Genomic DNA, 18,684 nt, shown 5'->3' on the forward strand with positions numbered 1-18,684 from the left:
TTAGCTCCAACTTGTCTTGCATACACGGTCACACAAATGTTGGCCAACAATTACGAACGTAGTGACGTACGGTGAGCCGATAAAGAAGTCCAATAGTCATGTGATATCTCCATTATGAACGCTAGTTTTACAAGGCCAAGCGCTTCTGGCTCGTCCTTGATTCCGAGCATGCGTGTTTGTACTGTGGACTTTTGTCCGACGGACTTGTGCAAACACGATTGTCCGACAACACACATTTGTTGGCGGAAAATTTGGGAACCTGCTAGCCAAGATTTGTTGGCGGAAAGTCCGACAACAATTGTGCGATGGAGCATACACACGGTCGGACTTACCGCCAACAAGCTCACATCTAACATTTCCCGTGTGTACGCGGCATAAGACTGTCCATATCTTCTCTTTTCCAGTTCAGTAGGTCCATTGTGGTAAAAAGGGGGTGTAGACTGGAGTCCGGTATTCCCCACAGTATGTTTCCTTAGGGACATTTGCATAGCTAAGTTGAAGGATGGGGCAAGAGTCTGGTTACTGACGTTGGGATTCTTTGGGGTGGAAGTGGACACTTGCCCTGTGTGCCTATTGCTTGCTTTTGTTATTTCAGCTTCTAATCTAATTATACTGAGAGTGTCACAACTGGGGGCATTAGGCATTGTCACAGTCTCAGCATCTGACTGGGGGGGGGGGAGGGTGTAACAGCCTGAGGTTGATTCCCCATTCTCTGCCTATAAGCACCCGGGACCTGTCCTCCCATATACTGGAAAGAGGGGGGGGCTGTGTATGGAATCTGATCATGCTTCTGTGAGTCAGACCTAACATGTTATACCTCTCCAGTGATCATTCATTATTGTCTTATCTTATGCTGTTACTCTTATGCCCCGTACACACGGTTGGACTTTCTGACGGAAAATGTGTGATAGGACCTTGTTGTCGGAAATTCCGACCGTGTGTAGGCTCCATCACACATTTTCCATCGGATTTTCCGACACACAAAGTTTGAGAGCAGGATATAAAATTTTCCGACAACAAAATCCGTTGTCGGAAATTCCGATAGTGTGTACACAAATCCGACTGACAAAGTGCCACGCATGCTCAGAATAAATAGATGAAAGCTATTGGCTACTGCCCCATTTATAGTCCCGACGTACGTGTTTTACGTCACCGCGTTTAGAACGATCGGATTTTCCGACAACTTTGTGTGACCGTGTGTATGCAAGACAAGTTTGAGCCAACATCCGTCGGAAAAAATCCCAGGATTTTGTTGTCGGAATGTCTGAACAAAGTCCGACCGTGTGTACGGGGCATTCGTTTGGTAATACATTTAACATGTTATACAGAACTTGTGTAGTCAGTTATCTTGTTTAAATGTCTTCCATTGGGGAGACCCACACAGTTTTTATAAATGGGTGGAGCCTCCTCCCTTTTCACACCAAACAGGCTGGAATGGAGAACTAAACATTTAAATAATTATAATAATCATGGCAGATTTTAGGAATTTAAAGGGTGTCAGCCACAATCAGCTATTTTCATTCTTTGTTTCAAATAATTTTAGAGTTACATAGCAAAAACTAACTAGGATTTTATTCCTACAAAAGTATTTAAAAACATCCTTTTACCTTACAAAGTTTTTTCACATCACCTACTTTTCAACATCACATGTTATACTAGTCATTTCATAGCTGGTCAAAAATGAACACAATATGCTTCATTTCACAGACACCGTCTCACACAGGATATCTCTGGAAGCCTATCTCATCCTTTTTACACAGACACACACAGGACACATAAAGGAGGGGTCAAATCCCTCTCTGCTACAAATGATTTCTCAGTTAGGGACGGTTCACACTGCTGCGATGCGGGAAAGCTGCAAATCCACTGGGGGTTCCCACATCGCATGTTTCCCAGCGGCAGTTCACACTGCCCTAGGCGAACTGCTGGGAGTGTCAGGTAAAAGTTAATGACACCCCCAAATCAGTTTGCATATCGCAGTGCAATTTGCAAACTCGGACGGGAATCGGATCGCATGGGTGTGAACACCCATGCGATCAGATTCTGCTGTGGACAAAAAAAAGGATCCTGTGGGAGCAGGGGCAGATCCAGAGTCTAGTCTCGGGAGGGGCACTGCCAGAAAATATATTTTTTTGGGGTACATCTATCGGGGAAATGGCTGGTGTTGGCGCTTAAATCATCACGGCACCATGGTTGTTATGGTGTCAGGATGATTGAAGCGCATTATTACTATTATTACATTGTTATAAAAATTAAATAGTTTAACTCACCATAATGCAGAATCAGTGGGAACCCCGAGTGTGTCACTTGCCACGTCACCTGTCACCAGATGCATATTGTCACTTGCCACGTCGCCTGCCACATGTTGCGGATTGTCACTTGCCACCTCACCTGTCACCAGATGCAGATTGTCACTTGCCACGTTGCGGATTGTCACTTGCCATGTCACTTGCCACGTCGCCTGACACATGTTGCGGATTGTCACTTGCCACGTCACCTGTCACCAGATGCAGATTGTCACTTGCCACGTCGCCTGCCACATGTTGCGGATTGTCACTTGCCACGTCGCCTGTCACCAGATGCAGATTGTCTCTTGCCACGTCGCCTGCCACATGTTGCGGATTGTCACTTGCCACGTCGCCTGTCACCAGATGCAGATTGTCACTTGCCACGTCGCCTGCCACATGTTGGGGATTGTCACTTGCCACGTCGCCTGTCACCAGATGCAGATTGTCACTTGCCACGTCGCCTGCCACATGTTGCGGATTGTCACTTGCCACGTCGCCTGTCACCAGATGCAGATTGTCACTTGCCACGTCGCCTGCCACGTTGCGGATTGTCACTTGCATGTCACTTGCCACGTCACCTGCCACATGTTGCAGATTGTCACTTGCCATGTCGCCTGTCACCAGATGCAGATTGTCACTTGCCACGTCGCCTGCCACGTTGCGGATTGTCACTTGCATGTCACTTGCCACGTCGCCTGCCACATGTTGCAGATTGTCACTTGCCATGTCGCCTGTCACCAGATGCAGATTGTCACTTGCCACCTGCTAAGGTGGTCTCTTGTGTCCCAGAGACAGGCAGCAGAGAGATGATGTAATCTCTCTGCTGCCGCAGCTGCCTGCATGGTGGTGGGGAACTGCAGGGATGCAGGGCGGGCGGTGAGAGATGATGTCATCTCTCTGCTCCCCCGCCCGCCTGCTCCCTGATTGGCCACACATGTCAGCAGTGCTCTGTCACCTATGGAGCCGCCCGGCGGCTCTTTTACTCACAGAGCCGCCCAGCGGCTCTCTCTCTCACGGAGCCGCCCGGCGGCTCTTTTACTCACGGAGCCGCCCAGCGGCTCTTTTACTCACGGAGCCGCCCGGCGGCTCTTTTACTCACAGAACCGCCCGGCGGCTCTCTCACAGTGACACTCACCTGCATTTCTCGGAGGGGGCAATTGCCCCGTTGCCCCCCCCTGGATCCGCCCCTGTGTGGGAGTTTGATGTAAATTCAGCCATACGATCTTTATGGCTGAAATCGCATCGCACATCCAATCTCTGACATCGCACCGGTGTGAACCGGCCATCAAACATACAAAGACTTTCTACAAAAGCTTCTATCTTTCTCATATACAGTACCACTTTACAGAACTTTCACCTTAATTTCAATTAAAACACCTTATCTCTCCCAATATGAAACTCACATAGACCCTCAAACATAAAGCGATTGTATACCCGCACATCAAAAAAAAAAAAAAAAAAGGAAAGAAAAAACCCTGCAGGGCAAAGGCATAATGAGCTAGTATGTACCGCATACTAGCTCATTATGAAATACTTACCTTAGAACGAGCTCCCCGTATCGTCCACGCCGAGGGAGCTGACATCTTGCCCTCTGCGTTTCTTCTGGGTTCGCGGCTCTGGCGCTGTGAGTGGCCGGAGCCGCGATGACGTCACTTCCGAGCATGCGTGCGGGAGTCTTCTTCCCGGCAAGATGCTGCCGGACCTTCAGACAGGCATTCAGAGCGCATGCGTCGCTGACGTCAGTGGCTGCATGCAAAGGAAATATCTCCTAAACCGTACAGGTTTAGGAGATATTAATTTTACCTACAGGTAAGCCTTATTATAGACTTACCTGTCCCCACACCAGGCAGTTCCAGCCCCTCCCCACATCAGGCAGTGCCAGCCCCTTCCCACACCAGGCAGTGCCAACCCCTTCCCACACCAGGCTGTGCCAGCCCCTCCCCACACCAGGCAGTGCCAACCCTCCCCACACCAGGCTGTGCCAGCCCCTCCCCACACCAGGCAGTGCCAATCCTCCCCACACCAGGCAGTGCCAACCCTCCCCACACCAGGCAGTGCCAGCCCCTCCCCACACCAGGCAGTGCCAGCCCCTCCCCACACCAGGCAGTGCCAACCCTCCCCACACCAGGCAGTGCCAGCCCCTTCCCACACCAGGCAGTGCCAACCCCTTCCCACACCAGGCAGTGCCAACCCCTTCCCACACCAGGCTGTGCCAGCCCCTCCCCACACCAGGCAGTGCCAACCCTCCCCACACCAGGCTGTGCCAGCCCCTCCCCACACCAGGCAGTGCCAATCCTCCCCACACCAGGCAGTGCCAACCCTCCCCACACCAGGCAGTGCCAGCCCCTTCCCACACCAGGCAGTGCCAGCCCCTCCCCACACCAGGCAGTGCCAACCCTCCCCACACCAGGCAGTGCCAGCCCCTTCCCACACCAGGCAGTGCCAACCCCTTCCCACACCAGGCAGTGCCAACCCTCCCCACACCAGGCAGTGCCAGCCCCTTCCCACACCAGGCAGTGCCAGCCCCTTCCCACACCAGGCAGTGCCAACCCTCCCCACACAAGGCAGTGCCAACCCCTCCCCACACCAGGCAGTGCCTGTTCCTTATGGAGCACCTGAGCTGAGACAAGGGGGGTCTTGGGGGGACTCCTAATCTCCTCTATGGTGGTGGCAGCCACTCATCTAGGGGCATACCCAGGGGTCAAGTCCTGGGGAAAAAAAGTGTGGGAACTCACCCAAGATTTCACCCCCCACCTCAAAAATAAATGTATCCACATCCCCGCCCAGCATCATCCATCCCTTTCCACAATGTATCCCCATCCCTGCCCAACATCATCCATCCCTCTCTACAATGTATGCCCATCCCCGCCAGAATCCTTGAGAGGGATGGATGAGGCTGGGCGGGGACAGGGATACATTGTAGGGAGGGATGGAGGAGGTCACTCTCCTGCTCTGGGTACTGTGATGGGGTCACTCTCCTTCTCTGGGTACACTTAGGGGGTCACTGTCCTGCTCTGGGAACTCTGAGGGGGTCACTCTCCTTCTCTGGGTATACTTAGGGGGTCACTCTCCTGCTCTGGGAACTCTGAGGGGGTCACTCTCCTGCTCTGGGAACTTCCCATCCCCGCCAGAATCCTGGAGAGGGATGGATGATGCTGGGCGGGGACGGGGATACATTGTAGGGAGGGATGGACGGGGTCACTCTCCTGCCCTGGGTACACTTAGGGGGTCACTCTCCTGCTCTGGGCACTCTGAGGGGGTCACTCTCCTGCTCTGGGTACACTTAGGGGGTCTCTCTCCTGCTCTGGGTACACCTAGGGGGTCACTCTTCTGCTCTGGGCACTCTGAGGGGGTCACTCTCCTGCTCTGGGTACACTTAGGGGGTCACTCTCCTGCTCTGGGTACACTTAAGGGGTCACTCTCCTGCTCTGGGAACTGTGAGGGGGTCACTCACCTGCTCTGGGTACACTAGGGGGGGTCACTCTCCTGCTCTGGGAACTCCCCATCCCCGCCAGAATCCTGGAGAGGGATGGATGATGCTGGGCGGGGATGGGGATACATTGTAGGAAGGGATGGAGGGGGTCACTCTCCTGCTCTGGGTACACTTAAGGGGTCACTCTCCTGCTCTGGGTACTCTGAGGGGGTCACTCTCCTGCTCTGGGCACTCTGAGGGGGTCACCCTCCTGCTCTGGGTACTCTGAGGGGGTCACTCTCCTGCTCTGGGAACTCTGAGGGGGTCACTCTCCTGCTCTGGGTACACTTAGGGGGTCACTCTCCTGCTCTGGGTACACTTAGGAGGTCACTCTCTTGCTCTGGGTACACTTAGGGGGTCACTCTCCTGCTCTGGGTACTCTGAGGGGGTCGCTCTCCTGCTCTGGGTACTCTGAGGGGGTCGCTCTCCTGCTCTGGGTACACTTAGGGGGTCGCTCTCCTGCTCTGGGTACACTTAGGGGGTCACTCTCCTGCTCTAGGTACACTTAGGGGGTCCCTCCCTCTCCTGCTCTGGGCACTCTGGGGGGTCACTCTCCTACTCTGGGTACACTTAGGGGGTCACTCTCTTTCTCTGGGTGCACTTAGGGGGTCACTCTCTTGCTCTGGGTGCACTTAGGGGGTCACTCTCTTGCTCTAGGTACACTTAGGGGGTCCCTCCCTCTCCTGCTCTGGGCACTCTGAGGGGGTCACTCTCCTACTCTGGGTACACTTAGGGGGTCACTCTCTTTCTCTGGGTGCACTTAGGGGGTCACTCTCTTGCTCTGGGTACACTTAGGGAGTCACTCTCCTGCTCTGGGTACACTTAGGGGGTCACTCTCTTTCTCTGGGTGCACTTAGGGGGTCACTCTCTTGCTCTGGGTACACTTAGGGGGTCACTCTCTTGCTCTGGGTACACTTAGGGAGTCACTCTCCTACTCTGGGTACACTTAGGGGGTCACTCTCTTTCTCTGGGTGCACTTAGGGGGTCACTCTCTTGCTCTGGGTACCTTTCGGGGGTCACTCTCTTGCTCTGGGAACTCTGAGGGGGTCACTCTCCTGCTCTTGGTACACTTAGGGGGTCACTCTCCTGCTCTGGGTACACTTAGGGAGTCACTCTCCTGCTCTGGGAACTCTGAGGGGGTCCCTCTCCTGCTCTGGGTACACTTAGGGGGTCACTCTCCTGCTCTGGGTACACTTAGGGGGTCACTCTCTTGCTCTGAGTACACTTAGGGGGTCACTCTCCTGCTCTGGGTACACTTAGGGGGTCACTCTCTTGCTCTAAGTACACTTAGGGGGTCACTCTCCTGCTCTGGGTACACTTAGGGGGTCACTCTCCTGCTCTGGGTACACTTAGGGGGTCACTCTCCTGCTCTGGGTACACTTAGGGGGTCACTCTCTTGCTCTGAGTACACTTAGGGGGTCACTCTCCTGCTCTGGGTACACTTAGGGGGTCACTCTCCTGCTCTGGGTACACTTAGGGGGTCACTGTCTAGCTCTGGGTACACTTAGGGGGTCACTGTCTTGCTCTGGGTACACTTAGGGGGTCACTCTCTTGCTCTGGGAACTCTGAGGGGGTCACTCTCCTGCTCTTGGTACACTTAGGGGCTCACTCTCCTGCTCTGGGTACACTTAGGGGGACACTCTCCTGCTCTGGGAACTCTGAGGGGGTCACTTTCCTGCTCTGGGTACACTTAGGGGGTCACTCTCCTGCTCTGGGTACACTTAGGGGGTCACTCTCCTGCTCTAGATACACTTAGGGGGTCACTGTCTTGCTCTGGGTACACTTAGGGGGTCACTCTCTTGCTCTGGGTACACTTAGGGGGTCACTCTCCTGCTCTGGGTACACTTAGGGGGTCACTCTCCTGCTCTGGGAACTCTGAGGGGGTCACTCTCCTGCTCTGGCTACACTTAGGGGGGGTCACTCTCCTGCTCTGGGAACTCCCCATCCCCACCAGAATCCTAGAGAGGGATGGATGATGCTGGGCGGGGATGAGGATACATTGTAGGGAGGGATGGAGGGGGTCACTCTCCTGCTCTGGGTACTCTGAGGGGGTCACTCTCCTGCTCTGGGTACACTTAGGGGGTCACTCTCCTGCTCTGGGAACTCTGAGGGGGTCACTCTCCTGCTCTGGGAACTCTGAGGGGGTCACTTTCCTGCTCTGGGTACACTTAGGGGGTCACTCTCCTGCTCTGGGTACACTTAGGGGGTCACTCTCCTGCTCTGGGTACACTTAGGGGGTCACTCTCCTGCTCTGGGTACACTTAGGGGGTCACTCTCCTGCTCTAGGTACACTTAGGGGGTCCCTCCCTCTCCTCCTCTGGGCACTCTGAGGGGGTCACTTTCCTACTCTGGGTACACTTAGGGGGTCACTCTCTTGCTCTGGATGCACTTTGCGGGTCACTCTCCTGCTCTGGGAACTCTGAGGGGGTCACTCTCCTGCTCTGGGTACACTTAGGGGGTCACTCTCCTGCTCTGGGTACACTTAGGGGCTCACTCTCCTGCTCTGGGTACACTTAGGGAGTCACTCTCCTGCTCTGGGAACTCTGAGGGGGGTCACTCTCCTGCTCTGGGTACACTTAGGGGGTCACTCTCCTGCTCTGGGTACACTTAGGGGGTCACTCTCCTGCTCTGGGAACTCTGAGGGGGTCACTCTCCTGCACTGGGTACACTTAGGGGGTCACTCTCCTGCTCTGGGTACACTTAGGGAGTCACTCTCCTGCTCTGGGTACACTTAGGGGGTCACTCTCCTGCTCTGGGAACTCTGAGGGGGTCACTCTCCTGCTCTGGGTACACTTAGGGGGTCACTCTCCTGCTCTGGGTACACTTAGGGAGTCACTCTCCTGCTCTGGGAACTCTGAGGGGGTCACTCTCCTGCTCTGGGTACACTTAGGGGGTCACTCTCCTGCTCTGGGTACACTTAGGGGGTCACTCTCCTGCTCTGGGAACTCTGAGGGGGTCACTCTCCTGCACTGGGTACACTTAGGGGGTCACTCTCCTGCTCTGGGTACACTTAGGGGGTCACTCTCCTGCTCTGGGAACTCTGAGGGGGTCACTCTCCTGCTCTGGGTACACTTAGGGGGGGTCACTCTCCTGCTCTGGGAACTCCCCATCCCCACCAGAATCCTAGAGAGGGATGGATGATGCTGGGCGCGGATGAGGATACATTGTAGGGTGGGATGGAGGGGGTCACTCTCATGCTCTGGGTACTCTGAGGGGGTCACTCTCCTGCTCTGGGCACTCTGAGGGGGTCACACTCCTGCTCTGGGTACACTTAGGGAGTCACTCTCCTGCTCTGGGAACTCTGAGGGGGTCACTTTCCTGCTCTGGGTACACTTAGGGGGTCACTCTCCTGCTCTGGGTACTTTGATGGGGTCACTCTCCTGCTCTGGGTACACTTAGGGGGTCACTCTCTTGCTCTGGGTACACTTTGGGGGTCACTCTCCTGCTCTGGGTACTCTGAGGGGGTCACTCTCCTGCTCTGGGTACACTTAGGGGGTCGCTCTCCTGCTCTGGGTACACTTAGGGGGTCACTCTCCTGCTCTAGGTACACTTAGGGGGTCCCTCCCTCTCCTCCTCTGGGCACTCTGAGGGGGTCACTCTCCTACTCTGGGTACACTTAGGGGGTCACTCTCTTGCTCTGGGTGCACTTAGCGGGTCACTCTCCTGCTCTGGGAACTCTGAGGGGGTCACTCTCCTGCTCTGGGTACACTTAGGGGGTCACTCTCCTGCTCTGGGTACACTTAGGGGCTCACTCTCCTGCTCTGGGTACACTTAGGGAGTCACTTTCCTGCTCTGGGAACTCTGAGGGGGTCACTCTCCTGCTCTGGGTACACTTAGGGGGTCACTCTCCTGCTCTGGGTACACTTAGGGGGTCACTCTCCTGCTCTGGGAACTCTGAGGGGGTCACTCTCCTGCACTGGGTACACTTAGGGGGTCACTCTCCTGCTCTGGGTACACTTAGGGGGTCACTCTCCTGCTCTGGGTACACTTAGGGGGTCACTCTCCTGCTCTGGGAACTCTGAGGGGGTCACTCTCCTGCTCTGGGTACACTTAGGGGGTCCCTCTCCTGCTCTGGGTACACTTAGGGGCTCACTTTCCTGCTCTGGGTACACTTAGGGAGTCACTCTCCTGCTCTGGGAACTCTGAGGGGGTCACTCTCCTGCTCTGGGTACACTTAGGGGGTCACTCTCCTGCTCTGGGTACACTTAGGGGGTCACTCTCCTGCTCTGGGAACTCTGAGGGGGTCACTCTCCTGCACTGGGTACACTTAGGGGGTCACTCTCCTGCTCTGGGTACACTTAGGGGGTCACTCTCCTGCTCTGGGAACTCTGAGGGGGTCACTCTCCTGCTCTGGGTACACTTAGGGGGGGGTCACTCTCCTGCTCTGGGAACTCCCCATCCTCGCCAGAATCCTGGAGAGGGATGGATGATGCTGGGCAGGGATGGGGATACATTGTAGGGAGGGATGGAGGGGGTCACTCTCCTGCTCTGGGTACTCTGAGGGGGTCACTCTCCTGCTCTGGGCACTCTGAGGGGGTCACCCTCCTGCTCTGGGTACACTTAGGGGGTCATTCTCTTGCTCTGGGTACACTTAGGGGGTCACTCTCCTGCTCTGGGTACTCTGAGGGGGTCACTCTCCTGCTCTGGGTACACTTAGGGGGTCACTCTCCTGCTCTAGGTACACTTAGGGGGTCCCTCCCTCTCCTCCTCTGGGCACTCTGAGGGGGTCACTCTCCTAATCTGGGTACACTTAGGGGGTCACTCTCCTGCTCTGGGCACTCTGAGGTGGTCACTCTCCTGCTCTGGGTACACTTAGGAGGTCACTCTCCTGCTCTAGGACTGCTATTATCCTGTAGGTTAATTATTGTACAGTGTTGGGGGTTAATTGTGTAGTTCTGGTAGTTATTAATGCATATTCCTAGGGGGTTTATTGCTGTGCTACATTATTGTGCCATGCTGGGATTTAATTGTTCTGCCATGCTAAGGGGCTAATTATTGTGCAATATTGGAAGTTTATTGTGCCATGCTTGTGGTTCATTTTTGTGCCATGCTTGTGGTTCAATATTGTGCCATGCTTGTGGTTCATTTTTGTGCCATGCTTGTTGTTCAATATTGTGCCATGCTTGTGGTTCATTTTTGTGCTATGCTGGGGGTTTATTTTTGTTCTGTGCCGGGGTTAGTTATTATGTTTTGCTGGTTGTTATGGCTGGCCCTGATGTGTACTGGAGATTATCTGGCCCTTATACTTGCTGGGGAGCTATTGCTGACCTTACAGTAGAAGAATATATTACAGCGCACACATGCAAAATAGACATTTTTTTTGCATGTGTGCGCTGTAATATTTTCTTCTACTGTATGGTCTTATGGCTGCACCATCTTTAATGCATTTTTTAGAGTGTGCCCCCCAAATATCTTGTTTGTATATTGTATGGATTCTGACCAAATCCTTTTGGGTGCGGAGCACCTCACTACATAACATAAGTACCTTTAATTAGTGTCCACTTGCGTCATGGGTGGAGACCTTATGATTCTCCCATTTAGAAGAGTGCAATGCTCCCATGGTTCAGAGATGCAGGTTCTCCCACTCCATGGATAGTGTAGGACCCACTGATTATGGGGTACTTTGTCGCAGTAAGTGGGCTTAGCACCATATAGCAATATGGTGTGACCAAATCCCCATATTTTTTGAAAATGTTTTTCTAGAAATGCTTAGGTGTTTTAAACTAGCCTTGCTTGAGGTAAATGTCTTTTTTGCATGTGTGCGCTGTAATATTTTCTTCTACTGTATGGTCTTATGGCTGCACCATTTTTAATGCATTTTTTTAGAGTGTGCCCCCCAAATATCTTGTTTGTCTATTGCTGACCTTGACACTTGCTGGGGGTTATCATTGTTATTCCCATTTGGGCTTGTTTTACTCCAACAATCAATTCTGTGTGTCCAAAGGCACTATTTTGTCTATATAAAGGGGAAGGGCTATGAAGAAACACCTAATTTTCAGTCATGCCTACCTTTGGCCACACCCACTTCTGGCCACACCCACGAGACCGTGATGCACTGCGTGCTCTGCATTAGCTCCACCACTTTTTCTTACAGCACCCACATAGCACCCCCCAAAAAAATTGTCTGGAGCCGCACCTGGGCTTCGGTATGTTTGGCAGAGGTCCTTTACCATGGACTTTACCCATCATAAAACAAAACAGCAGTTAAGCAAAGCACTGAATGCAACACAAATATCTACCGTACTTAAAAGTTTCTTAGCATGCAGCAATTAAACACTAAGGCTCTGTTCACACCTAGGCGTTTTTGGGCGTTTTTCTGCTGTAAGCCTCAGCTCTAAAAACGCCCAACAAGACAAATCCCATTCATTTCAATAGCCCCTGTTCACATCTGAGCGTTTTGTCATCTGAAGCAAAACGCTGAAGCTCAAAAAGGTACAGAAGCTCCTTTTTTGGCAGATTACAGGTGTTTTCTGCTTTTTACATTGGTGACCTTTTGACCTGTACAAAATCACGACAAAACCACGTCAAAATTGCGCGACTTTCTGCCTGAAAACAAAACGCCTAGGTGTGAACAGAGCCTTATACTTCTAAAATGGAACAGAGAAATGAGGCTTGCAGCCGTTTTATAATCTCTAGGTCAAATGTTCCCTGTGAGGGCCACTGCGTTCCATAGCGGGGCCAATCTTTTTCACACAATATTTCTAGCCTTTTAGGACTAAGTTTCAGCTTGCAACCTTTGCAGAAACCCCTCCTAAAATTAGCGATCAAACACTGTAAGGGGGATACATACAGACACAATTCACACCAAACTCTACCACCCAATTATTGCTGACTGACTGAGGTCTGCACGGGATGTTCTATCATCCAATGGGTTTTCCTCGAGAGATGATCAGGCTCTCCTTCCCTGAAATCTCGAGAGGCTGTCTGACGGATATCCCAAATCAAAAAGGAATGATCTCACCGGTTCCTGGAGTTTAAGCTCCAATTGTTTGGTTCCTGAGTCCGGGTTCAAAACACTGAGGGTTGTCCCGGAGCAGGCGGCCGAAACGCAGCACAGTCTCCCAGGCAAATGTGGTCCAGTGGCGCCCGAGGCAGCGCAGCAATCCAAAACGCCGGCTCCCGTCTAATCCCTACGGGTCATGGTGGAATGCCACTTTGTCGCAGCAGTCACACCTGGCTTGGTTGCACCAATGATGTTGCAGCAAAAAAGCTCTATAAATTCTGGGAAACCAGTAGTAACTATGGACAACAGACTAAGAAAAACAAACCTTTTATTTTTGCCAGCAAAAAGGCACACAGCTCTCGCTCATGCCAAGGAGCTGGGTGTGTCCTATGAACCATTACAGCGTGTATGTATTTCAACAATTATATAGACATTCCTAAAGAATTGTGTAAACTTCTGAATAACTTGTTAGCGAGCTATCTGCCTAATTTATCAGCCACTAACTTTTTACATGAACATTGTAAGCAGAAGCAGCCATTTTTTTCAAGTATCTATTTTGTTCTAAATTCAGCCAATTTAGCTCACTGCCACAATGTGATTTGTTAGTGTTACAAGGTCTCAGGTGTGAATGGGGAGCAGGTGTGTTAAATTTGGTGTTATTGCTCTTACTCTCTCATACTGGTCACTGGAAGTTCAACATGGCACCTCATGGCAAAGAACTCTCTGAAGATCTGAAAAAAAGAATTTTTGCTCTAGATAAAGATGGCCTAGGCTTTAAGAAGGTTGCTGGGACCCCAAAACTGAGCTGCAGCACGGTGGCCAAGACCATACAGTACAGCAGTTTATCAGGACAGCTTCCACTCAGAACAGGCCTCGCCATGGTCGACCAAAGAAGCTGAGTACACATGCTCAGCATCATATCCAGAAGTTGTCTTTGGAAAATAGACATACTGTATGAGTGCTGCCAGCATTGCTGCAGAGGTTCAAGGGGGGGGGGGGGGGGGGGCAGCCTGTCAGTGCTCAGACCATACGCTTTACACTGCATCAAATTGGTCTGCATGGCTGTCGTCCCAGAAGGAAACCTCTTCTAAAGGTGATACACAAGAAAGCCCGCAAACAGTTTGCTGAAGACAAGCAGACTGGGACATGGATTACTGGAACCATGTCCTGTGATCTGATGAGACCAAGATAAACTTATTGTGTTCAGATGGTGTCAAGCGTGTGTGGTGGTAACCAGATGAGGAGTACAAAGACAAGTGTGTCTTGCCTACAGTTAAGCATGGTGGTGGGAGTGTCATGGTCTGGGGCTGCATGAGTGCTGCCGGTACTGGGGAGCTACAGTTCATTGAGGGAATCATGAAATTGAGGGAACTATAAATCCCAACATGTACTGTGACATACTGAAGCAGAGCATGATCCCCTCCCTTCAGAGACTGGGCAGCAGGGCAGTATTCAAACATAACGACCCCAAACACACCTCCAAGATGACCACTGCCTTGCTAAATAAGCTGAGGGTAAAGGCGATGGACTGGCCAAGCATGTCTCCAGACCTCAGTTTTAGGGTCTTGGCAATCTTCTTATAGCTTAGGCCATCTTTATGTAGAGCAACAATTCTTTTTCTCAGATACTCAGAGAGTTCTTTGCCATGAGGTACCATGTTGAACTTCCAGTGACCAGTATGAGAGAGTGAGAGTGATAACACCAAATGTAACACATCTGCTCCCCATTCACACCTGAGACCTTGTAACACTAACGAGTCACATGACAGCGGGGAGGGAAAATGGCTAATTGGGCCCAGTTTGGCCATTTTCACTTAGGGGTGTACTCACTTTTGTTGCCAGTGGTTTAGACATTAATGGCTGTGGAGGGTGTTGAGTTATTTTGAGGGGACAGTAAATTTACACTGTTATACAAGCTGTACACTCACTACTTTACATTGTAGCAAAGTGTCATTTCTTCAGTGTTGTCACATGAAAAGATATAATAAAATATTTACAAAAATGTGAGGGGTATTCTCACTTTTGTGAGATACTGTATGTACAGTATTATCACCAGATTCTTGTGCCTTTTGACTCTTAGTGCCGGTTCACACTAGGACGACTTGTCAGGCGACCTAGTCGCCTGACAAGTCGCCTCCCGTTCTGTACAATGGAACCGTTCTAATAGGAGCGACGCAAGTCGCTCCGACTTAGAAAAAGGTTCCTGTACTTCTTTTGGGGCGACTTGAGGCGACTTGCATAGACTTCTATACTGAAGTCGTTTTGCAAGTCGCCATGGATGTCGTGTGTGACCTGCAAGTCGTGCCGCCCCTAGTGTGAACCGAGCCTTATGTTTCAAAAGGAAGAGGGCCAGTTACCTTGGGGTCCCCATCAGACTTAATGGTCTGGGAAACAAGATACTTGCCCAAGGTATTATTTTATATTTTTCATTCCTCCATCACTCATTTATCAATTGTTACATTTAGCTTTACATGTTTATTTGGCACTTTTTTCCACATATATATATACATGATTGTCATCAGGACTCTGCAGGCCCCTGGGTATCCTTTCTGTCATCCCTTGTGCTTTTCTGGATATGTGGAATACCAGGTGCTGCTGCCGCCCCTCCCCTGCAGACATCCAGTATATGTAGAATTTATGGTTTTCTGTCTACTGTATTTTGAGTTTAAGTTTGTCATATAATCCATATTATCTATTTGGTTGATTATAACACTATGATACCATATTTTGATCTTGGTTGTTATACTGACATATATATGTATTGCAGAGATCCTTTGCAATTATCAACAGATGTCATCTCCCTGAGGAATACTTAAATAGTCGAAACATGCTGGGGCTCTGTTTCACTGTGCATCAGTGATTATCATCCTTATTGATGCTCCGGCCATAAATTTGTACCATATAGAGCTTGAGCTTTTTAACTTTGTATGCATTTATTTTTTGCTGCATTATATTGTCCCTATTTATTTCAGGGGTTATTTCAATGTTATTTCAATAAAACGTTGTGCTTTTAGTAAACATGTTTTCTCTATATAGTCTTGGTATCGTAAAGTCCCAATTTTTCCCCCTTTTTCTCTTGAGAGCTCCTTGTAAGAGTATTGCTCTTTATTTCATGACAGTGGAGCCTTGAAAAATATTGTTTTACACCTCACTGACCAGATGCACATCCAGAACCACTGGTGTACAGTGAAAATATAGCCTAACATTATATTGCTATTTTTTTTCCAAACTGCATACAGCTGTCTCACACGATTTAGTGTATAGAAATCATGGCTTCTATGGAGTAGGACATTGGACCCAACAGGACATTATATGGTGAGAAAAGACTAAAGCAGTCAAAAAGCCCTCCCGTTAATTAATGTGTATCACAGTAATGTTTTCCTAAAACAGAAGGTATTCACGTCTCATACTATCATAAATCCTAAAAATAAGAGAATACTTCCGTTTCAGGACCGTGGCTCTTGAAGACAGCAATGGTGATCACAGCACTGAAATGAAAATAAACAAATACTATTATACCTTGAGCAGGAAGGTTATCTTGTACGTACTGCTTCACCTCGGCAACCTCCTTGTCACTGGTAACATCCAGCCGGATCACCCTCATCTTCCCAGAGGAGGAATAATTTAATAGAGACTGAGCCCCTTCTCCTTCCGGGAACAGACAGGTAGCAAAGACGGTGAAGCCCATATCATGTAACCTGCGAGCAAGTTGATTCCCGAAGCCTGAATCACAGCCAGTGATGAGAACTGCTCGTTCTTCAGGGTCCAAGAAAACACGATTCCGTCTTCGCCTTGCAAAGATTACAATGCTCAGCAGAAGTATCAATATAGTAATGTACATTGTTGTTCAAGTGGCTGATCAGCTAGCGTGTGGGAATGTATCTGCTGCCTTAAGAAATGTGCACAACAAAACAAAGCTTTGCTGTTTACAGAAAGCTAATGTAACACAATACTGAACACATCCCTCTTTAATTAGAGGGATACACCCAGCTCACTCCTCCTATGGGAAAACAAGACATAGAAACATTACTAGTCACCATAGCTCCCAACTGTCCCCGGTTTTGAGGGACTGTCCCTAAATTGGAACAAAATCCCTCTCTCCCTTTTTCCTCCTCATTTGTCCCTCATTTTAGTATGATCTATATAGATAGTTGTATATAAAATGCACTTTTTATCTTTTAAAAGTGTTTCCCAGTGCTAAACATTTCATCCACTTTCTAAATTGTTACATTTGTAAATTTCAAAAGCCAATATAAAGGAATGGTAGTGGTAAAAAAAAAAAAAAAAACTCTTGTGGGTTTAAAGTCGTTGTAAAGGCACAAGGTTTTTTTACCTTTGTACATTCACTGCATTAATGGAAACATAACTTTTGTGTGCAGCAGTCCCCCCCCCCCCATCCTTGTGCAACAGCCCCCCCATCCTCCCTAATACTTACCTGAGCCCCCTCTCAATCCAGGGATGTCCACAAGAGCCTTGCCTCTCCAGGGACTCGCACTCCTGATTGGCTCTTGGCAGCAACGGGAGCCACTGGCTCCCACTGCTGTCAATCACAGTCAATGAGCCAATCAGGAGGGGGAGGAGGCGGGGTTGAGCTCCGTGTATGAATGGACACAGAGAACCGCAGGTCAGGAGTGCGTCTGCTTGGGTGCCCCCAGTGCAAGTCACTTGCTGTGGGGGCAACCGGCAGGAAGGAGGAGCCAGGAGTGCTGGCGTGGGAACCGAGAAGAGGAAGATCTGGGCTGCTCTGTGCAAAACCACTACACAGAGCAGGTAAGTATGACATGTTTTTATTTAAAAAAACAAACAAAAAAAAGGTTTTAAAGTGTTACTAAACCCAGGACCCTGCATTCACTATGTTAAAAAAGAAGACTGCGCTATTATCTAAAAAGGACCAAGCTGCAACTCAAGGCGTTATATAACGCCAAACAGAAATGAAACAAGGTGAAGCTGCGCTAAGGATTGATCTTAAAAAACACAAACCGTTGGAAATAAGCCAATGCGCTTACCAATAGCAAACGGTAAATGCAAAATATTAATACAAAGGCAGATGAAACCCAATGCAATACCGTGTGACTGTGAACACAAATAAAGAAAAAAATAATGAAAGTAAAAAAATATATAAATCAAAAATAAAAAATTGGATATACAAAAACCACTCCAAGTGTATATATGGATGGATTAATGAAACCCAATCTCAAGGTGAGATACAGTGATGACAAAGTTTGATGGCAAGAAATTGATTGATAATGAACATAAGTGACAAAAATGTAATAATAAACAAGTGAATCCTGATTTACAAAAAAAAAATAAAAAAGTGAGTCCATATAACATGTGATATCTGATGAGGTCCTTACACAATATGTGAAAAACTTGATCACGGTGACACAAATCCAAAACATCACAGAAACCGTGCAGATAGTAAGAAAGATGCCTCGGAGATGTGTGCAAACCGGAGGCGCATGCGCGGATGCCTGAGAGAGCAGTCGCGCTTTCTTAGAGCTCTGCTCCTGGGATAGACGCACCGGAGAATAAATAGCCTATTCGTCGTCGCCAACGACTCCAGCTACTGCCGCTTACCTCCTGGAACTCTCCGGTACGGTATCATGGTCCTGAGAGGCCCTAAATTGAAATATAAAGCCGGTAATCCTAAAGAGACGCCGTACAGGCCGACATCTAAAATGGCGTCGCCAGGTACTTCACAGCCTGCCTCACAGCGCGCTTCTAATCCCCTGCCACACAGCCTGAATACACAGAACTCTGACGGTGAATCAGATTCTGAAGCTGGAAATTCACTATCTATACCTCAATCTGGCATGTTTAAACAATTTGAAAAAATGCTAAAGAAAGCATTGAAACAAACATCAGACCATATAACAGATAAGCTTACCAGAGAGATAAGGGAACTGGGACAGAGAACAGATGAACTAGAGGTGTGGGTTGATGAAATAGAAAATCACACACAGCAATATATTGATGAGATTG

General features: G+C 49.8%; 1 protein-coding gene across 1 annotated transcript in view; it reads right to left on the reverse strand.

Moving 5' to 3' along the window:
- Positions 1–16,671, reverse strand: part of LOC141140784 (D-beta-hydroxybutyrate dehydrogenase, mitochondrial-like) — a 51,357-nt gene extending 34,686 nt beyond the window's left edge. The window contains exon 1 of the mRNA XM_073628281.1: positions 16,222–16,671. Coding sequence (XP_073484382.1) covers positions 16,222–16,543 — 322 coding nt within the window. The 5' untranslated portion in view covers positions 16,544–16,671. The remainder of the gene's footprint in view (positions 1–16,221) is intronic.
- Between the last annotated feature and the right edge of the window lie 2,013 nt (positions 16,672–18,684).

Source organism: Aquarana catesbeiana, linkage group LG04 (genome assembly GCF_042186555.1).
Source record: "Aquarana catesbeiana isolate 2022-GZ linkage group LG04, ASM4218655v1, whole genome shotgun sequence".
NCBI lineage: Eukaryota > Metazoa > Chordata > Amphibia > Anura > Ranidae > Aquarana > Aquarana catesbeiana.